The sequence below is a fragment of the Cinclus cinclus genome, chromosome 30 (assembly GCF_963662255.1).
Source record: "Cinclus cinclus chromosome 30, bCinCin1.1, whole genome shotgun sequence".
NCBI lineage: Eukaryota > Metazoa > Chordata > Aves > Passeriformes > Cinclidae > Cinclus > Cinclus cinclus.
In genome coordinates this window covers 1,498,201-1,520,421 of record NC_085075.1, presented here as the reverse complement: position 1 = coordinate 1,520,421, position 22,221 = coordinate 1,498,201, and the positions used below count along the sequence as shown (strand labels likewise).

General features: G+C 55.6%; 2 protein-coding genes across 5 annotated transcripts; one reads left to right on the top strand and one right to left on the bottom strand.

Moving 5' to 3' along the window:
- Positions 1 to 288: 288 nt before the first annotated feature.
- On the bottom strand, positions 289 to 3,667 carry LOC134054834 (proline-rich protein 2-like). Its single transcript, XM_062510829.1, has 4 exons — positions 3,549 to 3,667; positions 1,981 to 2,175; positions 1,465 to 1,852; positions 289 to 375 (listed from the first exon to the last, which is right to left on the bottom strand). Exons 1-4 carry the CDS (start codon positions 3,665 to 3,667, stop codon positions 289 to 291), a joined length of 789 nt encoding a protein of 262 aa, XP_062366813.1.
- Positions 1,637 to 20,612, top strand: SLC11A2 (solute carrier family 11 member 2). Of its 4 annotated transcripts, XM_062510936.1 has the most exons (18): positions 4,082 to 4,521; positions 4,765 to 4,844; positions 5,397 to 5,483; positions 6,681 to 6,829; positions 7,499 to 7,624; positions 7,864 to 7,983; positions 9,152 to 9,258; positions 9,713 to 9,783; positions 9,870 to 9,937; positions 10,502 to 10,657; positions 11,500 to 11,658; positions 12,235 to 12,321; positions 12,615 to 12,734; positions 13,397 to 13,546; positions 14,474 to 14,547; positions 14,953 to 15,106; positions 16,916 to 16,969; positions 19,989 to 20,612. In XM_062510936.1, the coding sequence occupies exons 3-18, from the start codon at positions 5,447 to 5,449 to the stop codon at positions 20,064 to 20,066; spliced, it is 1,710 nt and encodes a 569-aa protein (XP_062366920.1). In that variant the 5' UTR covers positions 4,082 to 4,521; positions 4,765 to 4,844; positions 5,397 to 5,446; the 3' UTR covers positions 20,067 to 20,612. The 4 variants fall into 4 exon arrangements, with proteins under 4 accessions (XP_062366916.1, XP_062366920.1, XP_062366919.1 ...); XM_062510932.1 differs by lacking the exons at positions 4,082 to 4,521; positions 4,765 to 4,844 and adding an exon at positions 1,637 to 1,692; XM_062510935.1 differs by lacking the exon at positions 4,765 to 4,844.
- Positions 20,613 to 22,221: the final 1,609 nt, after the last annotated feature.

The following is a 22,221-nucleotide window of genomic DNA, read 5'->3' as shown; positions in this document are numbered from 1 at the left end:
CCCAGCCAGTCCTGGGGAGCCTCGGGAATACTTTGCCCTCCCTGAAACCCCTCGGGACGTGGCACAGGTCACGCAGCGCGGTGCCCTGCTCACCTGTGCGCAGGTGTTGCTCACTCAGCTGTTTATTTGTCGGCAGCCCCTGCCGAGGGGGTTATCGCCGATAAAGCCGGGGCGATGGCGCGGGACGATCCCCGCCGCACGTACCGGGGCTGCCCGAGCAGAGTCCGGCCTGTGGAACAGCGGAGCTCTACCAGCCCCGGCCCGTGGGAACGCATCAAGGCGGCTTAATTAACGATTGGGAGATGCCGCAGCCTCTGAGGTGCCGCGGAGCTTCCTCGGGAACTCTGCTCTGGGCGGAGGAGGGAGGGGACAGTCCTTAAATAGGGAGGGGACAGCCTTAGGAGCGAGTGGGACACTGCCCCAGGATCTGAGAGTGCTCCCGGAGCCATGCCTGCCAAACCCGTCCCGGGCTGCGAGCTGGGTGAGTACCCGACCACCCCTGGAGCTGGCATTGCCCTCAGCCTACAACACCTGGGATTTGGGGAATTTGGGCAGTTTCCCAGCTCCAGACTGCCTGTGGGGTCAGTCACGCCCGGTTTCAGGTGGGGAGGGTGGGGGAATCTCCCACCTCCTGGATTTCTCCTCGTTCTTTCAGGACTTGGTCATTTAGCAACACCATTAGTAATGCCAGGCTGCTCCTGTCCAGTGCTGCATCCCATTCCCAGTTAAATCCCTGGATTTAGCCCTCGGGAAGGGAGTGGTTGAAAAAATTATCTCAAGGGAATGCACAGAGGAGGAGGAATTCTGTGAGGGAGCAGCGTTTCTCTCTGGAATAAAACAGTAACAAACCAAACATGGCACCTGCAGCAGAAGTCAGGAAACTCGGGGAGAAATTGGGGGTTTTGGCATGAGAAGTAGTGCCAGGGCAGGCAAGGTCCCAGCAGAGTTGCAGGGCTCTCAGTGGATCTATGTTTTGGGGTAGAATGAGACACTGTGGGGAAAAGCTTAGGGTGAGCTGCAGGTCGAGGAAGGATCCGAGTCACAAAAATCTCCTGAGCTGGAGGGACCCACGAGGATGATCCAGTCCAGCTCCTGGCCCTGCACAGACACCCCCAGATCCCACCCTGTGTATCCCTGGAGCAGTGTCCAAACACTCCTGGAGCTCCCGGGGCCGTGCCCATTATCTGGGGAGCGTGAGCAGTGCACAGCACCCTCTGAAGCAAGGGATAATACACATCCTAAACCTCCCTGGCACAGCCCCAGCCCTTCCCTTAGGTGTGCCCTCACCCACCACGGGGCTTTGGGGACCATCCTGAGCCTCACTGGGGCTCAACTTCCCCTCCAGGGCTCAGGACTTGCCCTGCTGGGGTCTGCACTGGAGCCCATATCCCCTGCCCTGGGGAACTGGGACCTGGGACCGTCTGCCATCCTGGCGCCACTCCGGGGCTCAGCCCCCTCCCTCACCTCCCTCCCGACCTGGAGCTGTGCCCCCATCCCCCGAACCCACATGTGGGCTCGTGTCCCACCGCAGGGGTGCCTTGCGGGTCCCTCGCAGCCCCACACCGGGGTCCCGTCCCCTCCCGGAGCTCTGCCCGGTGCCGCCTCCAGCCCGCCCCGTGACGCGGCTCCGCGCGCCGGGAGCGGCTCGGGCCGGGCATGCGGCGGCGGCGGGGCCGGGGGCGGCCGGGGCCGGTGAGCGATGGGGGGTGACGGGGGGACGGGGACCGGACCCTCCGTGCTGCTCCCGGGGTGTTCCCGGCTGTGCTGCGGGGGAATGCGGCCTTGGGGGTGCCCGGGTGTTTTACGGGGGGCTCCTCCTGCCGTGGGGATTCCCTGGATGTGCTGCGGGACCCTTGGGGTGAGTGGGGGGCAGGAGGGGGGGAGTGGAGACGCTGCTTACCCCCCCCTCCCATCGCCCCCCCGGCACTGCTCGCATTCCCACCCCAGTGACCTTGGGGTGTCCGGGGGAGGTGGGGGTACCAAGTCTGACCCTCTGCCATCCCCCGGGATTTGGGGGTCCCACAGCCTCGTCCCTCGGGGGACGTCCCTCCCTCGTCCCTCGTCCCTCGGGGCTGCTCGGTGTGCAGCCCCCCCCCCCGAGCTCGTCCTGCCGGGCTCAGGTCCCCTCCCAGGTCCCGGTGTCTCCGTGTCCCCGCTCGCGGCTTCGCTTCCTCCCTGGCGGATACCGGGGAGGTGAATGAGTCCCCAAAAAGGCCCTGGAGCGGCTCAGGGAATGTCGCTGTGACCTGGCAGGGCTCCGTGCTCCCGGCTGGCCCCGGCCAAGGTCCACGCGTGGCTGCAGGTGCCGGTGCTCAGAGCGGGCTCCGGTTCCTGCCGTGCTTGGCCAGTCCCGGTCACGGGCAGGGAAGGGTGAGAGCAGCTCCGGAGGGGTGGGAGAGCGGTGAGCTGGCAGCGATGGGATAACGGCTCCGTGTTCCTGTGGGTTGGATTTGATTCATTCCAGGGAGTCTCAGGTGTGTAGCAGCTGCCCCGTCCCACGCTGAGAACAACGGGGCCGGCTCCTTAATCTGGGATCTGGAGCAGACTGGGAGGAGAGCTGCTCCTCCCTGCCAGGTGATGGTTGTTTCTGGGTGTGGAAATAACCAGGTCATCCTCCCTCTTTCTCGGAGAGCAGGGCCCGCTCGGCTCCCCGTGCCCTCCTGAACTCAGGACATCTCCCAAGTCCAGAATGTGGGATGGGATGAGGGATGGGCAGGGACCGAGCTGGTCCCACCTGCTCAGGGTGGGCAGGTGCCCTGTCCTGGTGTGAAAGGAGGGGAGCCAAGGTCAGCCCTGCCTTTATCCTCTGGTGTCCTTGGCAGGAGTGGGGCAGAGCAAGGAGGGATGGATCCCGCAGGGATAGATCACACAGGGATGGATTTGCTGTGCTGTGTCCCAGGGTGACCCCACCAGGTCCATGCAGAAGACAAGGTTTTCCAGGTCCTGGACCTGGCGGTGCTGGTGCCAGCAGAGCAGCAGGGCCACATGGGAGGTGGTCGACAGGGTGGAATCAGGGAATGAAGCTTGGAAAAGCTCTCTGAGTTCATCCAGTCCAACCATTACACCAGCACCCATCAGCTCCCAGTTCACCAGTTGCCTGTGTTTGGCAAGTGGCCACCTTGGCTGTCTGCACTGGTTTGGGGTGTTGTGCCTGTGGCTCCCAGTGTGACAACACCTGGAGGGGCTGGACCAGAGTGTCAGTGAGCAGGTGAGGAGCTCCCGGTGAAGGGCTGCCAGCATCACCAGCCTGCAAGGTGTCTGTGTGTGGAGCAAAACAAGATGTCAGCCCCAAAACCACCCCAGAAGAATCCCTCAGGATCCTGTCTGCCCCGCAGGAACTAGCCCAGATCAAAGCCCTATATCAAAGGCACGACCTCAATGGCAGGAACTGCTCCCAGCACGGGGCCAGGCTGTTCCTGTGTCCTTTGGGGAGGAGCAGGAGGAGGATGAGCCCAGGGCTGCTGGAAGGACCCGTGGGACAGCAGGGCTTAGTGGGGGTGGAACAAGAACCCCATTGTTCATTGTTGGCTGCACATGGGACAGCACACCCATGTCCGGCAGGTTTGTGCAGTGACCTCGTGATGTCCTGCTCAGGGCTGGTTCTGCTCCAGGGAATGTTGCCCTGGGAAGGGGCTGCTGTGTCCAGGGTGATGCCAGGCTCAGCCATAGGGGTTTGAGCCTGCTGAGCCCACACCTGGTGTCAGGGAAGCTGCTGGGTGGGAAAGAACCTGGGGCTGGGTCTGTGGGATTAAGGGGGTGAGGATTGACCAGACCAAGTGCCAGGTCCTGCCCTTGGCTCACCATGACCCCATGGAATGCTCCAGGCCAAGGACAGAGCAGCAGGAAAGGACCTGGAGGGGTGGACACGAGCTTAGGTGGGCAAGGAGGCCACAGGCACATGGCTTGTGTCAGCCACAGCGTGGCCACTGGGACAGGACAGTGTCCATGGCACTGTCCTGGCATGGCTGAGGCCCCAGCCTGAATGCTGGGGTCAGTTTTGGGTCCCCAGTGCAGGAGAGGGAGGTGCTGGAGCATATCTGGAGCTGGGAATGGAAGTGGGGAAGGGGCTGGAGCACCAGGAGAGGCTGAGGGATCAGAGGGGGCTCAGGCTGGAGGAGAGCAGTCTCAGGAGGGACCTTCTTGGTGTCCACACCTGCCTGACAGGAGAAGGCAGCCAGGTGGGGGTCAAGCTCTGCTCCCAGGTGACAGGACCAGAGGAAACAGCCTGGAGGGGAGGTTTAAATTGGATTTTTAGGGAGAATTGCTCATGGAAAAGGCAGTCCCATGTGCCTTTTGCGTACTCACAGGCTCTCCTGTGGGTGAGTGATTTACAGACAGGCTCCCTGAGCTGGGTGTGGATCCAGCCCCCAGTCCAGCAGCTGCTGGGGCAGATAAAGGGCCCTCTGTGCCCCCACCCAGGCTGGGCTCAGATACTGAGCTGGATCCACAACGAATGTTCTCCCCAAAATCACCCTCCTCGCTTCATCCTCACGTGAAGCTCTGGTGGGACTTGCTGCTGGGGTAAGATCATTCTTCCTGGATCACCTTTTGGAGAAAAGTTTTTTTTTTTTTTGCTAAACTTCAGTGGTTTTTTGTTGTTGTTGTTGTTTTTGTTGTTGTTTTTTTGTGGAAGCTGTGAGTTTTGGTGCTGAGAAAAGAAGGAAAATGATGTGAGGGATCAGAGCTGGAGTTCAATTAAACTGAATCCCTGGCTGATGATTTCCTTTTACATCCTCACTGAACTAATATCCCCTTGTTTTGTAGAAATCTCCTCTTCAAATCTGATGGAATTTGATGGAGGATTAGGTGCTTTACATGCCAGCAGTCATCACTGAGGGATACTGGTGTGTCCTTGGGTGGGAGTTGAGTTTCTGGAGCCCAGAGGATGCCTGCTTATCCCCAGTTCCCTCCCCAGCCCCATTGCACATCCTGGCTCATTCCTGCATGGGTTGAATTCAGACCCAGGCTGTGATGAAGGAGTTAAACCTGCCCTTAACCCACTTCCCTCTGCCTGCCGGGGCTGGGAGGGGCTCAGGGAGTGCTGGAGGGGTTTGAGGGGCGCTGGGAGGATTTGGGGGTGCTGGGAAGAAGGGGGTTGAGATGTGGTTTCCACATCTAGGGAATTCCCCGGAGTTTCACAATCAGCTCCGGCTGTCCTGTGGTCACTCCTGCCACGTTGGTGCCTCCCTGGGCAGAGCAGGGACCCTTTCTCAGCAGGTCCCAGCCTAAATTCCCTCTCTCATCCCTGCTGAGACCCTCAGAGCTCAGGATGTGAATCCATCACTGTGAGGTTTCTCAGAGCTGAAAAAGAACTTGGGAAGTGAATCTATCTCTACCCCCTGCTCTCCTGCTAGCTCTGGTTTTCCATCCTGACAGGATTTTTCCCTTTTTCACAGCCAATGTGTCCAGTGTGAAGCAGTTCCCAGAGCAGGGGAAGGGCTCAGCCATGGGGAACTCGGACATGGAGCGGAAAGCATCCTATGGTGAGACTGCATCTGGAAAGGGGGCACAGAGGGGCTGGCCTCATCACTTTCCTTTCCTTAATTCACTGCTTGTTTGGGGTGCTGGGAAGAGCCTCGGGGTGCCAGGTTGAGCCCTGCAGGAGATTTGCAGCACCCTGGGGTCACTGAGCCTGGCTGAACCAGCCAAACCAGCCTGGCTCGGGCAGGTCTGTCCTGGGAGAAATCTCCAGAGCAGGGATCTCTGCACACCTGGGCAGCTCCAAATCCTCCTTATGTAAACGAGGCCCTGGCAGGTTTCTGGGAAGCCGGGAAAAGGAGGAGCCTGGTGATGATGCAATAGGAAAGTTCGGCAAAGAGCTGCCCTGACTGAGCCCTCTGAACCCAGAGAGCTCCAAGTGCTCCTGAGGGAGGGAAATGCCCCGTGGGGAGAGCAGGAGTGAGTGTGGGATTGTATGGGATTGGTAGAGAGGATGGGATTCTATGGGATTGCGTAGGGTTGTGTGGTACTGGGAGAAGGTATGGGATTGGGAGTGAGTATGGGATTGTAGGGGATTGTGTGGATTTGGGAGTGAGGATGGGATTGTATGGGATTGTGTGGATTTGGGAGTGAGGATGGGATTGTATGGGATTGAGGGTGAGGATGGGTTTGTGTGGGATTGGGAATGAGGATGGGATCAAGATTTTGCTGGAGGTGTTGGGGAGAGAGGGTGGGAATGTGGGAGTATGCTGGGGTGACCCTGCTCACATTTGGAAACTCCTGGAGTTCTCTCATGCTGGCTCTCCCTGGGGGAGAGGGGGAGTTGTGTGGTGTCTCCAGATGTTGGATTTCCCTGGGATCCAGCCAGGAGAGTGGGATAATGGTGCAGGAGCAGTCCCAGATTTCCCTGGGATCTCATCCAGCCACAGTTAACCATTTCAGGGACACTGGTGCTGTCATCACTCCACATCAGCCCCCAGGATGGGGTTTTTTAAAATTAATTGGAATAAATAAATCCCTGGCTCCAGCCTGGAACCAGGTGGGAGAGGAGATTCTGGGGAGGCAGTGGGTTCCAAGGGGTGCAGCAATGTGGGATATTTTAATTTAATTACCTCTTCATCACTTAATTAGCATCAGCTGTTCTGGCTTGTTCTGTTGTGCCTATGGGGCTCGGCAGTCCCTGTCAGGATTTCTTGCCTTTCCAGGAATTCTCACTCCTCCTGTTCCCTCTCTTCCTGCAGAGGATGTCTCTGGGGAGTCTGGGGGTCTCGGGGGGGTGGTCAGCACCATCTCCAGCAGCCGGAGCCCCCTGCAGCCCCCTGAGACCGACGATGGAGAGCCCTTCACCACCTACTTTGACAGCAAGATCCCAATCCCTGAGGATGAGACAGTGAGTGGGAAAGCCCCGCTGGAAAAATCTGCCTCAGACCCACCTGAGTCATTCCCACGGGCACTAGTTCCCCTTCCCCTTCCAGCCTGCACTGGAGATGGAGATTTGGGAGAGAAGTGGTGGGGGAGTCTTAGGGGCTGGGAAGGGAGACTGAGATTTGGGAGGGAAGAGGGGGAAGGGTCTCCCATGGTTTGGGGGATGTGAACCTGTGTTAATGATTGATCCCATGGGATTTGGCTCCTGCTTGGAGCAGTCAAAGAGCAGGGAAAGGCCTTGTCATACCTCAGGGAGGGACCTGGGCTCTTTGTTCCCTTATCAGGGAGCAGGAGCTCTGGCTGGCCTCGTGACTCTGTCTCCTTGTCCCCCCTCCTGCCCTTGGCCGAAGCCCCCCAGTTCCAGCTGCCAGCAAGGGAGGGCCCTGCTTCCTCCTGGGCTTCCATGAGCATGACCTTGGCTGTCCCAAACCCTGAACCCCACAGACTGGGATCAGAGATCCAGGGTTTGGGATGGGATCAAGGAACAGGCAGGATTTTTAGGATGAGATTCAGGATCAGTTTGGTTTTACAGCCCCACAGAATTTCAGGTGGGGTTAAGGCTCAGGCTGAGCCCCTGTCTGTGGTCGGGGAGGGAACTGAACCCAGTTTGTCCCATTTCTGTGCCTTCCTGCAGCATTCCTGCTTCAGCTTCCGCAAGCTGTGGGCGTTCACGGGGCCGGGGTTCCTGATGAGCATCGCCTACCTGGACCCTGGCAACATCGAGTCTGACCTGCAGTCTGGGGCTGTCGCGGGCTTCAAGGTTGGGGCAGGCACCCCCAGGGGCATCAACAATGTCCCGTGGGGGCTGGTGGTGGTGGGACACCCCAGAGAGGAGGGGGAGCAGGAAGGTCTCAAGATCCTGGCTTTGTGTCCCTTTGTGCCTCAAAACCATCAATAATGTGGGGTTTTCGATAGCCTGTGCTGCCCAGAACTGTGGGGTTTGGGGGGACCTGGGGCTCCCCGTGTCCCCTCACTCATTGGTGTCCCTGCGTCCCTCAGCTCCTGTGGGTGCTGCTGCTGGCCACCATCATCGGGCTGCTGCTGCAGCGGCTGGCAGCACGGCTGGGAGTGGTCACAGGGCTGCACCTGGCTGAGGTCTGCAACCGCCAGTACCAGAAGGTGGGTGACACTCCCAGGGGGGCTGGGGCAGGTGGGTGACACTCCCAGGGGGGCTGGGGCGGGTGGGTGACACTCCCAGGGGGGCTGGGGCAAGTGGGGGACACTCTCAGGGGGCTGGGGCGGGTGGGGAACACTCTCAGTGGGGCTGGGGCAAGTGGGGGACACTCTCAGGGGGCTGGGGTGGGTGGGGGACACTTTCAGTGGGGTTGGGGTGGGTGGGTGACACAGGGGAGTTGGGGTGGGTGGGTGACACTCCCTCATATCCTCAGGGGGGCTGGGGCAGGTGGGTGACACTCAGGGGGATTGGGGGTTGGGGTGGTACTCACAGGGTTGGGGTGGGTGGGTGACACTTTCAGGGGGGTTGGGGTGGGTGGGTGACATTCCCCCAGGTCCTCAGGGATGCCAAGCAGGGCTGGGGACAGTCCTGTGGGGTTGAGAAAGGTGGGGGTGGGGGGAAGAAGATAGGTGACTCCCCCCCCCAAAATGTCCCTGGTAGTGCCACGAGGACTCGTTAAGGGCCTGGCTGCTCATGGGTTGTGCTTATGGGGTGCTGTCCTGGCTTGGGAAGCACAAGGAGGGAGCAGGGGAATGTTGCCATTTATCAGTCAGGAATAAAATCTGGGATTTCAGCTGCCTTCCAGCACAGGAGTGCTAAAATAATCCCGAGGAATTATGAGGAGAGAAACAGCCCTTTGAGTCAAAAACATTTCCTGGTTGTTCCATACCCTGCTTGGGAATTCCTTGGGTTTGTGTAAGGAAGATCTGCTGACCATGAGTGAGGCAGGTCTGGACAGGGGCTGTGGGGACATTTGGAGTTGTCCCATCCCTGTGCACTTGGATGTTCCCCATCCAACTCATGACACCGTGTCACTGCTCCCACCTGGAACGTCTCCCCACGTTCATTCCCAGTTTATCCACACGTGGACATCCCACATTTCTCTCTCCCAACTGGCTCCTGTATCCAGGGCAGGAACTGGGCTGACACAAGTGACCCAGATCCTCCCCAGGATTGCCACAGGAGCTGGGATTTCATCTCCAGAGCAGCCCTGGTGCTTCCCACAGCAGGGCAGGGTGATGATCCCATTCCTGTGTGCAGGATCACCACAGCCCCACGTGAGAAGACATTTTCCCTGTTTTTCATGGCACTGGGTGTTTCTTTCCCCCCCAGTTCCCTCGGATCATCCTGTGGCTGATGGTGGAGCTCGCCATCATCGGCTCCGACATGCAGGAGGTCATTGGCTCTGCCATCGCCATCAACCTGCTGTCCGTGGGGAAGTGAGTTGGGGTTTGTGTGGGAGATGAAGGAGGAAGGGAAACCTGTGCCAAAAGCTCTGTTATTTCCTGTACATTCCCCCAAATCAGCACCAAGGATGTGACTCACCCTGGCTGGCCAAACTCTTATTGCCAGCTCAGCCTCCAGGGCTGTGTTTCCGCTGTAGGGCACCCACGGGGGCTGGGGTTCTTTTTACTCCTGACTGTCACAAAATTGGGGTACGGCTCCCTGCCATCTCCCCATTCCATCCAGGACCCCTGGGAAGGCAGGAAATGGACCCATAACAGGCAGGCATGAGGTGTCCCATGTATTCAGGTGTTCTGAGGCAGGACACAGCCCTATGGTCCCTTGTCCTGCTCAGGCAGTGATGAACCCCCAGACATACAGCCCCAAAAAAGCCCTAAATCAAAGAGATTTGGAGCTCTGGGTGGGCACTGACCCTGATCTTGCCCACAGGATCCCGCTCTGGGGGGGAGTGCTCATCACCATCGCTGACACCTTCGTTTTCCTCTTCCTGGACAAATATGGTAATTTCTGCTGTGGTGTTCTGGGGACTGAATCTGGGATCCAGCATTTCTCGCCTCACTCACAATGGGACTTTTCCTCCTTGCAGGCTTGCGGAAGCTGGAGGCGTTTTTTGGGCTCCTCATCACCATCATGGCCCTGACCTTCGGATACGAGGTAGCCCCTGCAGGAGACACTGAGGGGCTGGAGCGTGTCCAGAGCCAGGAATGGAGCTGGGGAAGGGGCTGGGGCACCAGAGGGAACTGGGGGAGCTGGGAGGGTGCTCAGCCTGGAGAAAAGGAGGCTCAAGAGGGACCTTCTGGCTCTCTCTCCACAACTCCCTGACAGGAGAGGGCAGCCAGGTGGGGGTTGCGCTCTGCTCCCTGGTGACAGGATGAGAGGAAATGTCCTAGGGGAGGTTCAGGTTGGATATTGGGGAGAATTGCTACCTGGGCAGGGCTGTCACACTGGTACAGGCTGCCCTGGGCAGGGAGCAAGTCCCAGTCCCTGGGGAATTTCAAAGCCATGTGGATGTGGCACTTGGGCACATGGTCGTTGCTGAACCAAATGATCCCAGAGTCTTTTCCAACCTTAACAATTCCATGATTCAGTGCTGTGATCCCACTCCTGTGCCCAAACAGCACCAAGCACAGGGATGGACACTTAAAATTTTTTGAGTCTGTGTCATGGCTTTTCTCTGGAGCACCCCAAAATTCCCTGTTTCCCTGTCTCTGTGCCCAGTATGTGACGGTGAAGCCCAACCAGGAGAAGCTGCTGCAGGGGTTGTTCATCCCCTACTGCCGGGACTGTGGCACACCACAGCTGGAGCAGGCCGTGGGCATCGTGGGCGCCGTCATCATGCCCCACAACATGTACCTGCACTCTGCCCTGGTCAAGGTGAGGAGGGCACCCTGGGCTCAGAAAACACCCTCAGGGGAGACTGGGCACACCTGGCTCTTGTGGGGTGTTGATGCCTTGAGAGGCTGCCTAGAACAGAGTTAAAGGAATAAAGTGGGGTGTTTTGGATTAGGATAAATTTGCGAGAAAATTTTTGAATTTTTTTTTTTAGGAAACAGATTTAAGCAGTTAATTTAAATTCATTTGGGGAATTTTTTTTTTTAGAGAAGTGGAAAAAAGATGTTTAACAGTCAAAGCACTTTTCAATATAAAAGTGAACAATACTAAGTTACAAAACTTTCTGCTGTTTTGAAGAGATAACACCAACAGAACAGATTATTTGGGTTACAAGCATCATAAAGTCACCCCAAGATACAGGGATTTATTAAAAAGGCCTTCACAGGATAGAACTTGGACAGTAGAAGAGCCTGACCAAGGCTACATCCAAGATGGATGATGGATCACACATTTTCACACTTTTATAAGTTTTGGTCCATTTCCATATTGGAGTTAATTGTCCAATTACAGCTCCAGGTGATGCAGTCCCATCCTCCCAGATTGCTCTCCTCAATTTGTGTTGTACTTTTTGGGTCTGGAGCTGTAAAGGTGGCTGGAAAAGGATTGTTTTGTCTGACTGACTTGTGAGGAGAACTTGCTAACACCTTATATAAAGTTCAGAGTTATATCTTAATGCAGAACAGAATCTGGAAAATACAAAAGGTAAAATTTAAGGCATCAGTGTGGGACGTGTGTGCCACCATCGCTGTCATTGCTGCAGGAGGCTCAGATGCCAGGGGTTAACAGGGAATTCCTGTCCCCCCATGCTGCCCCTGTCCCCCCAGTCCCGGCAGGTGAACCGCGCAGACAAGCGGGAGGTGCGAGAAGCCAACAAATATTTCTTCATCGAGTCGTGCATCGCTCTCTTCGTCTCCTTCATCATCAACATCTTCGTGGTGACCGTCTTCGCCGAGGCCTTCTTCAACAAGACCAATGCGGACGTGGTGGGTGGGACTGGGACCAGTGGGATGGACTGGGACTGACTGGGAGCTGCAACAGGGATGGAGGGATGAGGGCAGTGCCTACCCCCCTGAATCAAGGTCAAACCCTGAATCTTGGGGTCAGTTTTGGGCCCCTTGAGGGGCTGGAGCATGTCCAGAGCTGGGGGAGGGATTGGAGCATAAGGAGAGGCTGAGGGGTGTGAGAGGGCTCAGCCCAGAGGAAAGGAGGCTCAGAGGGACTTTCTGACTTCCCACACCTGCCCAACAGGAGGGGACAGCCAGGTGAGGGTCAGGCTCTGCTCCCAGGTGACAGGATGAAACAAAAAGGTGTCCAGAGGAGGTTTAGGCTGGATTTTAGGGAAAATTCCTTCATGGAAAAGCTGCTCAGGCCAGGAGTAGAGTCTGCATCCCTTGGGGGGATTTCACAGCTGTGTGGATGTGGCACTTGGGGACGTGGTGAAGGGTGGCCCTGGCAGTGCTAAGATCACTGCTAGACCCAGTGATCCCAGAGGGATCCATCCCATCCCATCCACCCATCCCAACCCATTCCCTTATTCCCACCCTTCTGTGCCCTTGCAGAACCAGGTCTGTGTTAACTCCAGCAGCCCCCACTCCTCACTCTTCCCCAACAACAATGAGACACTGGAGGTGGACATCTACAAGGGGGTGAGTGTCCCTGGGGAGGACAGCCTGAGGACTGTCCTGTGGCCCTGTCTGGTGTCCCCAGGGGGCACAGCCATGTCTGGGCCAGCTCAGTGACCCTGTCTGGTGGCAGGTGCTGCTTCTGGATAAACTGGGAGCGCTGGGGTTGGGACCAGTAAAGGGATCCCCAAAACCAGAGTGGGGGTGAGGAGACCCCAGGGATCCTTGAGCCCCTTTCTTTTCCTCCTGGGTGCTCCTCCTGCTCCTCCCAGCCCTCGCTGGGGCTGAACTGACAGAGCTGCTCCCTCCCCTGGCAGGGCGTAGTTCTGGGGTGCTACTTCGGCCCTGCTGCCCTCTACATCTGGGCCATCGGGATCCTGGCAGCCGGGCAGAGCTCCACCATGACGGGCACCTACTCGGGCCAGTTCGTCATGGAGGTAACGCAGTCCCTGCTCCTCACTCCTCTGTACTCCGTATTCCTTACTCCCTGTAGTCCTAATTACTTACTCCATACTCCTAATTCCTTACTTCTTGACTCTACTCCTCACTCTGTACTCCTTGCTCCATATTCCTTACTCATCTACTCTGTACTTTTACTTCACTATCGTTTCTCCTCATTCTTCACTGGGTACTTCTGACTCTCTTACTCCTCACTACATTCTCCTTGCTCTGTATTCCATACTCCTTACTCCCTGTAGTCCTTATTCTTTACTCCATAGTCCTTACTCCTTGACTCTTCACTCCTCACTCAGTAGTCCTTGCTCTGTATTCCTTACTCATCCACTCCTCAGTCTTCACTGAGTACTCCTGCCTCTCTACTCCTCCCTATGTTCTCCTTGCTCTGTATTCTGTCCTTACTCCTCTGTACTCATTACTTACTCCTCACTCCTCACTCCCTTCTCACCATCTCAGCCCCCCAGAGGTTCCTGATCCTGCACTGGTCCTGTGCAGGATTCCTGTGCTCCGTATTCCTCACTCCTTACTCCCTCCTCACCCCTGCTGCTATGTGCCCCCACCCAAGGCTTCCTGAACCTCTGCTGGTCCTATACTACTCACACCTTACTCACTCCTTACTCATGGCCTCCCTGTGCCCCCCCAGGGCTTTCTGAACCTGCGCTGGTCCCGCTTTGCCCGGGTGCTGCTCACACGCTCCATTGCTGTCACCCCTACCCTCTTCGTGGCCATCTTCCAGGATGTGGAGCACCTCACGGGCATGAACGACTTCCTCAACGTCCTCATGAGCCTCCAGGTGAGCATTCCGGGTGTCTTGGTTGGAAAGACAGGCATATGCTAAGAAGGGCAGGAGCTTGTCTTTGAAATTGAAAATGTAAACCCCCTCTCTCCAAATTATTATAATTTTGAAATTAAGGGGCTCTCAGACAAAGAGATGGGAATAGGAATAACAGTTCATCACTAGGAAGATTAGAATAGAAATACAGAACAAACCCAAAACACTGACAGAGTCAGAATCCAACCTGACACCCAGTCAGTCAGTCAGTCAGGGTGCTGGGAGCAGTTCCATTAAATGGTGGCTGCCAGTCCTGGTGTGACAGATGTGGTTCTGTTGGAGCACTGGTCCTGCAGAAGGGTCAAACTGGCAAACTCAAAAGGTCCAGTGATGTAAAAGGGTCTGGTTTTCCTCTGTAATCCAGCATGAGAAGGCTGCTCTGATGTTCCAAATCTCAGATTTTACCTAGGTAGGAAATGCTTGGCTCCTCCCCCTGGGTGGAGCATCTCCCAATGGGATGATGGAATTTTATCAGCCATGCAGAGGGACTCAGTGGGCCATTAACAGGAGATATCTCCTGGAGGAAGGATGGGTTGTGGGAAAGGTAAAGAACATTGTCCCACCTGGTTTTTAAAAGCTGGCCCATTAACAGGAGATATTTCCCACAGAGATAAGGGGCACTGCCCCACTTGGTTTCACAGATGGTGATAGAATACAAACTTTTGGTCACATCTTGTATTGCAACCTAAGACACCTGGCCAGGTGTGACCAGCCTCTCCCAGCCCACAGGTGTCCACGGCCAGGTTGGAGCAGCCTGCTTGGAAGGTGTCCCTGCCATGGTGGAGGGATGAGCGTTAAGGTCCCTTCCCACCCAAACCATCCCAGGATTCTGTGATGATCAGAGCGACTCCCACTCTTCATTCTTCTCTGTTTTCCTGCCTGTCGCAGCTCCCGTTCGCGCTGATCCCGGTGCTCACCTTCACCAGCCTGCCCAGCGTCATGCACGACTTTGCCAATGGCCTGTGAGTACCATGGGGTCACCTGGGCCCACCTGCCCTTCACCTGCCTCTCACCTGGGCACACCTGCCTTTCACCTGCCCCTCACCTGGAGCATCTCACAAAATTCACAGAATTCACAGAATCACAGGGTTGGAAGAGACCTTCAAGATTCAGTGCAGCCCATGTCCCAACAACTCAACTAAACCATGGCACCCATTGCCACACCAAATCCTTTTTTTAAATGCATCCAGGGCTGGTGACTCCACCATCTCCCTGGGCAGACCACTCCAGTACTTTATCACTCTTTCAGTGAAAAACTTTTTCCTTGTATCCAACCTCATTTTCCCTTGATGCAGCTTGTGACTGTGTCCTCTCCTCAGCTGCAGCATCCCCCCACCTCACCCTGCTGTGTCTTACCTTGCTCCCAGGTTCTGGAAGGTGGCCGGGGGCCTCCTCATCCTCCTCATCTGTTGTATTAACATGTACTTCGTGGTGGCCTACGTGATGTCCCTGCACAACCTGGGGCTGTACATTGGGGCTGCTGTGCTCAGCATCATCTACCTGTCCTTCGTGGCGTACCTGGTGAGTCAGGCTCCACCTGGGCCCCCTTCCAGGTGGGAGAAGACTTTGGAACAGTACACGGCTCCTCTGTACCTGTCTGTGTGTCACAGAGGTGGAAACCATGGAATGACCATGGAACCACAGATGGGTTGGGCTGGGAGGGACTTCAAAAGCAATTTCATCCAACCCCTCTGCCATGGGCAGGAGCACCTCTCCCCTGGCCAGGTGCCTCCCAGCCCTGTCCAGCCTGGCCTTGAACACTTCCAGGAATGGGGCATCATCTGGGAAATCTATGCCAGTGCCTCCTCACAGGGAGGAATTCCTTCCAAAAATCCTCCTCTGGACTTGCTCCAGCAGCTCCACATCCCCCTTGCCTTGGTGCCCTGGAGCAGCTCTGCAGGTGGGATCTCTACTGAGCAGGGCAGAGGGGCAGGAACCACCCTCACCTGCTGCACCTGCTGGGGATCAGCCTGGGCTGTCCCCTTGGACAGATCCCACCCCTCTGGACTGTCCCCTCCCCACTCTGCTCCATGTCACCTGTGTGTGACTCTGCCGTCCCCGGTGAGGCTGTCCCAGGTACAGACACCAAGGGACCCCACTCATCAGCTGGGCACGGAGCCATTGCTCACAGTTCCTCGAGTGGTGCAGTCTGGCTGATTCCTGATGCCATGAGCGATTCCCAGTGGATCCCTCTGTGGGGTCATCAGTGGGGTTTACCCCACCCAGGCTCAGGTTTAGGGTCCTGAGTGCAAAACATTGAGGGGCTGGAGCACATCCAGAACCGGGCGAGGAGCTGGGGAAGGGGCTGGAGCACCAGGAGGGGCTGAGGGAGCTGGGGGGGCTCAGCCTGGAGAAAAGGAGGCTCAGGAGTGACCTTCTGGCTCTGCACATGTACCTGACAGGAGGGGACAGGCAGTTTGGGGTCAGGCTCTGCTCCCAGGTGACAGGACAAGGGGAAACAGCCTCCACAGGAAGTTTAGGTTGGATACTGGGGAGAATTCCTTCCTGGAAAGGGTTGGACAACCCTGACACAACTGCCCAGGACAGGGGTGGGATCCCCATCCCTGGGAGACACTGAAAGCCACATGGATGTGGCACTTGGGGACATGGTCCATGGTGGCCTTGCCAGTGCAGGACCCAGTGATCCTAGAGGCTTTTTTGCCCCAACCCATGCTGTGATTCCATGTGTGAAAAATGAGGTTCAGTTTCCTGGTTAAAAAGTTAAATAAAAGACAATAAGAGACAATAAAGCAAAAGGTTACAACAGCCTGGGATTCAGCCAAGAGCACACCCTAACTCAGAGAACACTTGGTTAAATTCATCAACCTCTTGCATCTTCCTAGACCTTCATGCATTATTCAAAATCATTTCCCCCCAACCTGTAAATCAACATTTTTATTATTTTTGTATTTTTTTTTCATTGTGGCTCCTTATTGGTGCACTCCCTGATAATGGAGATCATTAAATCCCTTCCCTGGAGTTCTGGTGATCATCACCTGGGTCGTCATCCAGATAGGATAATCCAAAAATGTTGACTTTTCTGATTATCTTTTTACCATTCTCTAACTTAGTTACATGAACAAAACCATTTTTACAACACCATATTATTAGTCCAAGAAAAAACACATTTATCGCACTACTATTTCTCATTTTTATTACTAGCACAACTAAAAGAACCTATATTCATTCACCAGAGTTTTCCAACATGATACATGCAGCATTCATTTGAATATTTGTGAAAAGCCAATACTATAATATGTAGTTACAACACGTGCCTCTGTGCCACCACGGTCCCTGTGCCACCCTGACTGTCCCGTCCTGTCCCCGCAGACGTGGCTGTGCCTCATTGCCCTGGGTGCCTCCTTCCTGGCCTGCGGGAACACGGTAAGCGTCACCCGGACCCTGCACCTGGAGCAGCCGCCCTCCCACCCCCCTAAATAGGCGGGGCCGGAGCCCAGCAGTGCCACCAGAGCTTCCCTGGGGACACACGGACAGCGCCAGCTCGGGGACACGCCGGGATCCTCGGCGATTTCAGTTCCTTTGCTGAACCCCCAAATAATCCCTGCGTGGGAGACACAGCTTAGGGGGTACAGGGGCAGCCTCACCCCTCCCTGTTTTCCTTTAAATCCCTCCAAATTCCTCATCCCAGAGCGTTTGACCCCTGCCTGTAGCACAAACACTGACTTCCAGGAGCACTGCTCTGGACAAAATAGGCAAATAAGCTAAAACATCCCTAAATCCCCTTTTGGGTGACACGTGGGGACGCTGCTGTCGCTGGGTATGGCGTGACACTATGGCTGGATCTACCTCTACTGCCCCAGCCTGAGCAGATTTGGTACTTTTACACTGGAAAACACTTCCCCTTCCCGGGAGGATGGAAAACCTGAGCATTAATATTGACACTACTGTTTTTTAATGGTCCAGTGTGGGATTTTGGGGTCAGCAAATGAAACGAGTTCGTGGTTATTTATGATTTTATGACTGTTTTCCCTATGATACATGGAAATACTCTTGGAGTTCTCAAAAATCTCTGGCTTATAACTCAAAATCAGGCTGTGGAGGCTTCAGGAGCCTTTTCCAGGGTTTTTTTTGCTGCTCTCACTTGTCCTGGATTTAACTCCCCCGTATATCCTCCCCCTTTTGTTTAATGAATTTTGGAAGAAGCTTGGCCAGGAGTGTGACCTGAGGTGACAGAGTGGATTGGGATGGAGGGAACAGGGTGTCCTTTGGATCTCTGAATCATGAAAAGTTGGCTTAGGAAGCTCAGATTTGGGTTATTTAGGGAAATTCCCTTCTCTATCCAGCTGGAGCTGCAGTAGAGGCACAATTCCATGGGTTTAGATCCCAAAGTGCTTCATGGATCTGAAGGATGGAGCTGGGGGGGTGGGGGAGGCATGAGGGGCCCCCAAACCTCTCCTGGGGCCAAGCCAGAGTGTTCCAGCCCAATCCTGGTTTATTTGGGATCTCTGGTGGGGTCCATCCCTCACTGCCCACTGGCATTTCCCAGCACTCCCAGTCCCAGGCAGGAAATTCTCTCTGAAATAAAAGGCCTGCAGTATCCAGCTCTTGGGAATGTTTGGGATCTGGTCACAGGGATTTCTTCCCTTCCCAGTATCCTGTCCCAGGATCAGAGCAGGTCAGGGAAGCCCCTGCTGTTCTGAGCTTTTGTAGAGTTTTATGCATCACTGCCTGAGGTCTGGGGTTATTCCCTGGTGCCCAGGACATATTGCAGGGATGAAGGTGAAAACACTCAGAGCCCAGCAGGAAAACTCCCCTTTAATTTGAGGCAGAATCAGATCCCTCTTCCCACCCTTTCCCAAACCAGCTGAGACTTGCAGTACACCCTGACCACAGTGGATTCCCAATTTTCCTGTCATTATCCCAGAATCCCAGCAGGATTTAACCCTGCAGTGTAACATGTAGCTTTTACAGCCATTCCCACAACACAGCAGCCACAAGCTGTGGGATTTGTGGGGTGGGGGGATGAGGGGCTGGACCAGAGATGGACTCAGACTTTGGAATCCCACTGTACCACCCCCAGCTTTCCTGGCTTGGGAATGTTGGCTGGAGAGGGGTCAGCTCTCCTGGCTGAAACACTGACTATGCGTGGAGCCTGCAGATCGGGTCCCCATCTGTGGCCTCTGCTCCGTGCTGCACTAATTTGGGGGTTTTTCCTTTGGTCCTGGTTGTACAAACCCCCATTCCCATTAAAACATGGAGACCTTTTCAACTTGGCTTCCTGGGTCATTTCTTGGGGCTGTTCCTGGCTGTGACAGAGCCCCCAGCACACTGGTGCTGGAGCTGCTGGGGGCTGTTCCCTTTTTCCCAACCTGGAAATGAAACTCGAGATAATTTTAGTACAGCGTTCATATAAAAGGGGATCTTTATTTGAAGGCCTTCGGAGGCAGTTATGGAAAGATGTCCACAAAATCCACCCCCAAAGGGCTGACGACATTTTTACAGGTTTTAGGAAATTACATAATTGATAAAAGCACCAATTTGGAGGATAAGCAGTGATGCAATTTCCCTTCTCTGGAGTCTCCCCCTCAGCACTGGCTGTGCTCTGTCCATGAAAATATCCAATAGCTGTTCCCAGGACTTGCAGCTCTGGAATTTATTTTGTCTTTCTGCCACGGAAAAGTACTGGGAAAACTAGTTGTGAATCCAATAGGCTACAGAGCTACAAATATACGTGCAAAGAATACACAGAACATAGAAAAGAAAACAAAAAAAGGCAGAACTCAAAACGGCATCAGGGTGAGCTGGGGCACGTCCCTGTCTGGTGGGATTCATTCCCAGGGTCCTACTGTGGCTGTGCCATCCCTGGGAGAGCACAGGGTCCCTCACCTTGCAGTGCCTTCCCCTTGGAATTCCTTCTGTGGGATCAGAGCTTGGCACATTCACCCTGCCCTGCTCCAGCCAAACCCTCCAGCTGTGCCAAAAAACTCAGAATTCCGATTTTTTTCCTGTTTTTTCCCCTCCAGAGCCTCAGCTCTGGCCCAGCCTGGCATAGGCTCAGTCCCGTTTAACACAATCTGGAGGGTTTGCAGTGTCTTGTAATAAAGCAGCCTGTGCAGTCATTGCTAATTAAGGCCCATCCGCACCCCGAATTTAATTGAGCTGGAGGAGTTAATTGGGGCTGCAGAGGGAGGGGCCTTTCAGAGCCCTGGGTGGGGCTGGACAATGATCTGCCCTAATTAACAGCGGGATCGGCTCCCAATTAACACCATTCCTTCTGGTCACTGCTAATTAATGGGGCACTCCGTGACTCTGGAGCCATGGCTGGGGTTGGCACCCACCCAGGCTTTATCAAACTGGGCTCAGCTGGGGCTTCCTTAAACCAGGATCAGCTCAGGCCTATTAAATCCCCTTGGCACTAACTCTTGCCTTCATCCCCCCCCAGGATCATCTGGGCTTCGCTGCCCACCCCGAGCTCTTCCTCCTCGGCCGCGTCGATTCCGACCCATCCGTCACCAGGTGACCACAGCACCAGGACCTGACCAGACCTCCAGGACACCCGGAATGGGGGGATGGACCCCTCCAGGACCCCGAGCCCCAGGCATGTGGCAGGAGCAGAGCAGAGCTGGGACCCTGGGAACAGCAGGACCAGGAGGAGCTCCTGGATCCTGGGGACAGGGCCAGGGGCAGCTCTGGGCCCCTCAAAGCTCTTCCCCATTTTTCCCCCCAAACGGCAGCTTTGGGAAGAGTCCATTGATTTTTCCTGGATTTCCATTCTCATCGCTCCAGTATGACTTTGATCCTTGGCGGTTTCCCTAATTTAGGGATTTTCCAGGTTATTTCCAGAATTTTCAGTAAAAGCCAGATTTGCTGTCAGGTTCTGGCCTGGGGCCAGGGTTGACACAAAGGACAGAGGCATTTCCCAGCATTTCCAAGAGTTTTGGGTGCTTCAGAGCTCCAAATCCACCCTTACAAGGGTTCAAGGGCAGCAGCTCCTGAAAAATGCGATGGAGCACCAGGAATTTTCTGCAGTTTTTAGCCTGTTTTAGAAATAAAAATTTCTACCTAGTCTCTTTTCCCTCTTTCCCAGGGATTTCCATCTCTTCCCAGCTTCCCATCCCCACATGTACTGGTGGCACTGGACAGGTCCAGGGTGGTGGTGGAGGTGCTGGATCCATCTGGGATTTGCTGGGGAGCTGGAGTCGCGGGATTGAGTTTTGGTTGAGACCCACAGCTGTTTCATTTGGGGGAGGCGGTGGCGGGACTGAGGGGTCTGGGGCAGCAGGGTCGCTGTGGGACCACAGTCCGATCCCAGTCCACCTCCAGTTCACGTCCAGTCCAGTCTCGGTTCCACTCCCAGTCCAGTCCTGTCCTGTTCCAGTCGGTCCCCAGTCCTCTCCCAGTCTGTTCCAAGACCACTCCGAGTCTGCTCCCAGTCCATTCCTGTCCAGTCCCAGTCCGGCCGTGTCGCTGCCGGGGATCCCGCTCCGGGGGCCCAGTTGAAGGACGGGGCCGAGCCGGGAGAGAATTTTGGGATTCCCTGGAGAGGGGCTGCGCCCCCCGCCCCAAACCCGTGATCGCCCCGCCCCACAAATGACGTCATACAACAGCGGCCAATAGGGAGGCAGAGGGGTGGGTGGGACTGCGGCTCGAGGTACCCGGATGTTGGGGGGGGGGGGGGGGGGGGGGGGGTCTCCGGTCAGGTCCCGTCCAGTCCAGTCCTGCCCTGTCCCAGTTCGCTCCCAGTTCAGTCCTGTACAGTCCCCGTCCGGTCCCACTCTGCCCCTAGTCTGGTCCCAGTTCCGTCCAGTCCGCCCCCAGTCCTGTCCAGTCCGCTCCAAGCCCACTCCCAGTCCTCTCCCAGTCCGCCCCCAGTTCTCCCGCTGGACGCTCCGCCAGGGAACGCCCGGATTCCGCCGGCCCCTCTCCGGGCGGCGAATTTCCAGTTTGTCCCATTTATCCCTGGAACTGGGTCTGGCGCCGCACCGGGACGAGTTTCGTTCGGTAATTGAAGAGGAATGAAATGCCCCAGAATTTGGCTGCGGATGCCGGGAGGTTGCTCTCTCTTTTTTTTTTCCCCCTACAGATTTTCCTTTAAAAGTAACCCCAAAACCCAAGAAGACATTTCCTTTATGGAAAACTGAGGGAAAACCGGAGGAGTTTGGGTGAAGTAAGAGGAAATTGGGGTGAAATAAGAGGAATTTTGAGGTGAAAAAGGCAGGATTTATTTTGGGGGAACTAGGAATTTTGGAGAAACCAAAGGAATTCGTATGAAGCGGGAGGAATTTTAGGTGAATTAGGTGGAACTGGATGAAAAAATGAAGAATTGGGGGTTGAAACGGGAGAAATTTGGGGTTCCCGCGAATAAATCCAACGGGGAAAGGGATTTTCCGTCTTACTTAATAAAATTAATTTCACAATATTTAGCGCAGGGTTGGAGGGAGCCCCGCCCAGACCACGCCCCCTCAATACAATGGGCGTGGTTTTAAAAACCCCACTCTTTAATGAGGGCGTGGCTTAGAGAAAGCCCCGCCCCTCATCGCGCATCCGCGCGATGTAAACACTGCCTGGCCCACGCCCCTTCCCAGCTCGACCAATCAGCGCCCGCCGCCCGTTTCAAGGCCACCCGGGCTCCGCCCCCCGAACGTCCGTACCCAAACCCCGGGCCGCGGCCCTCC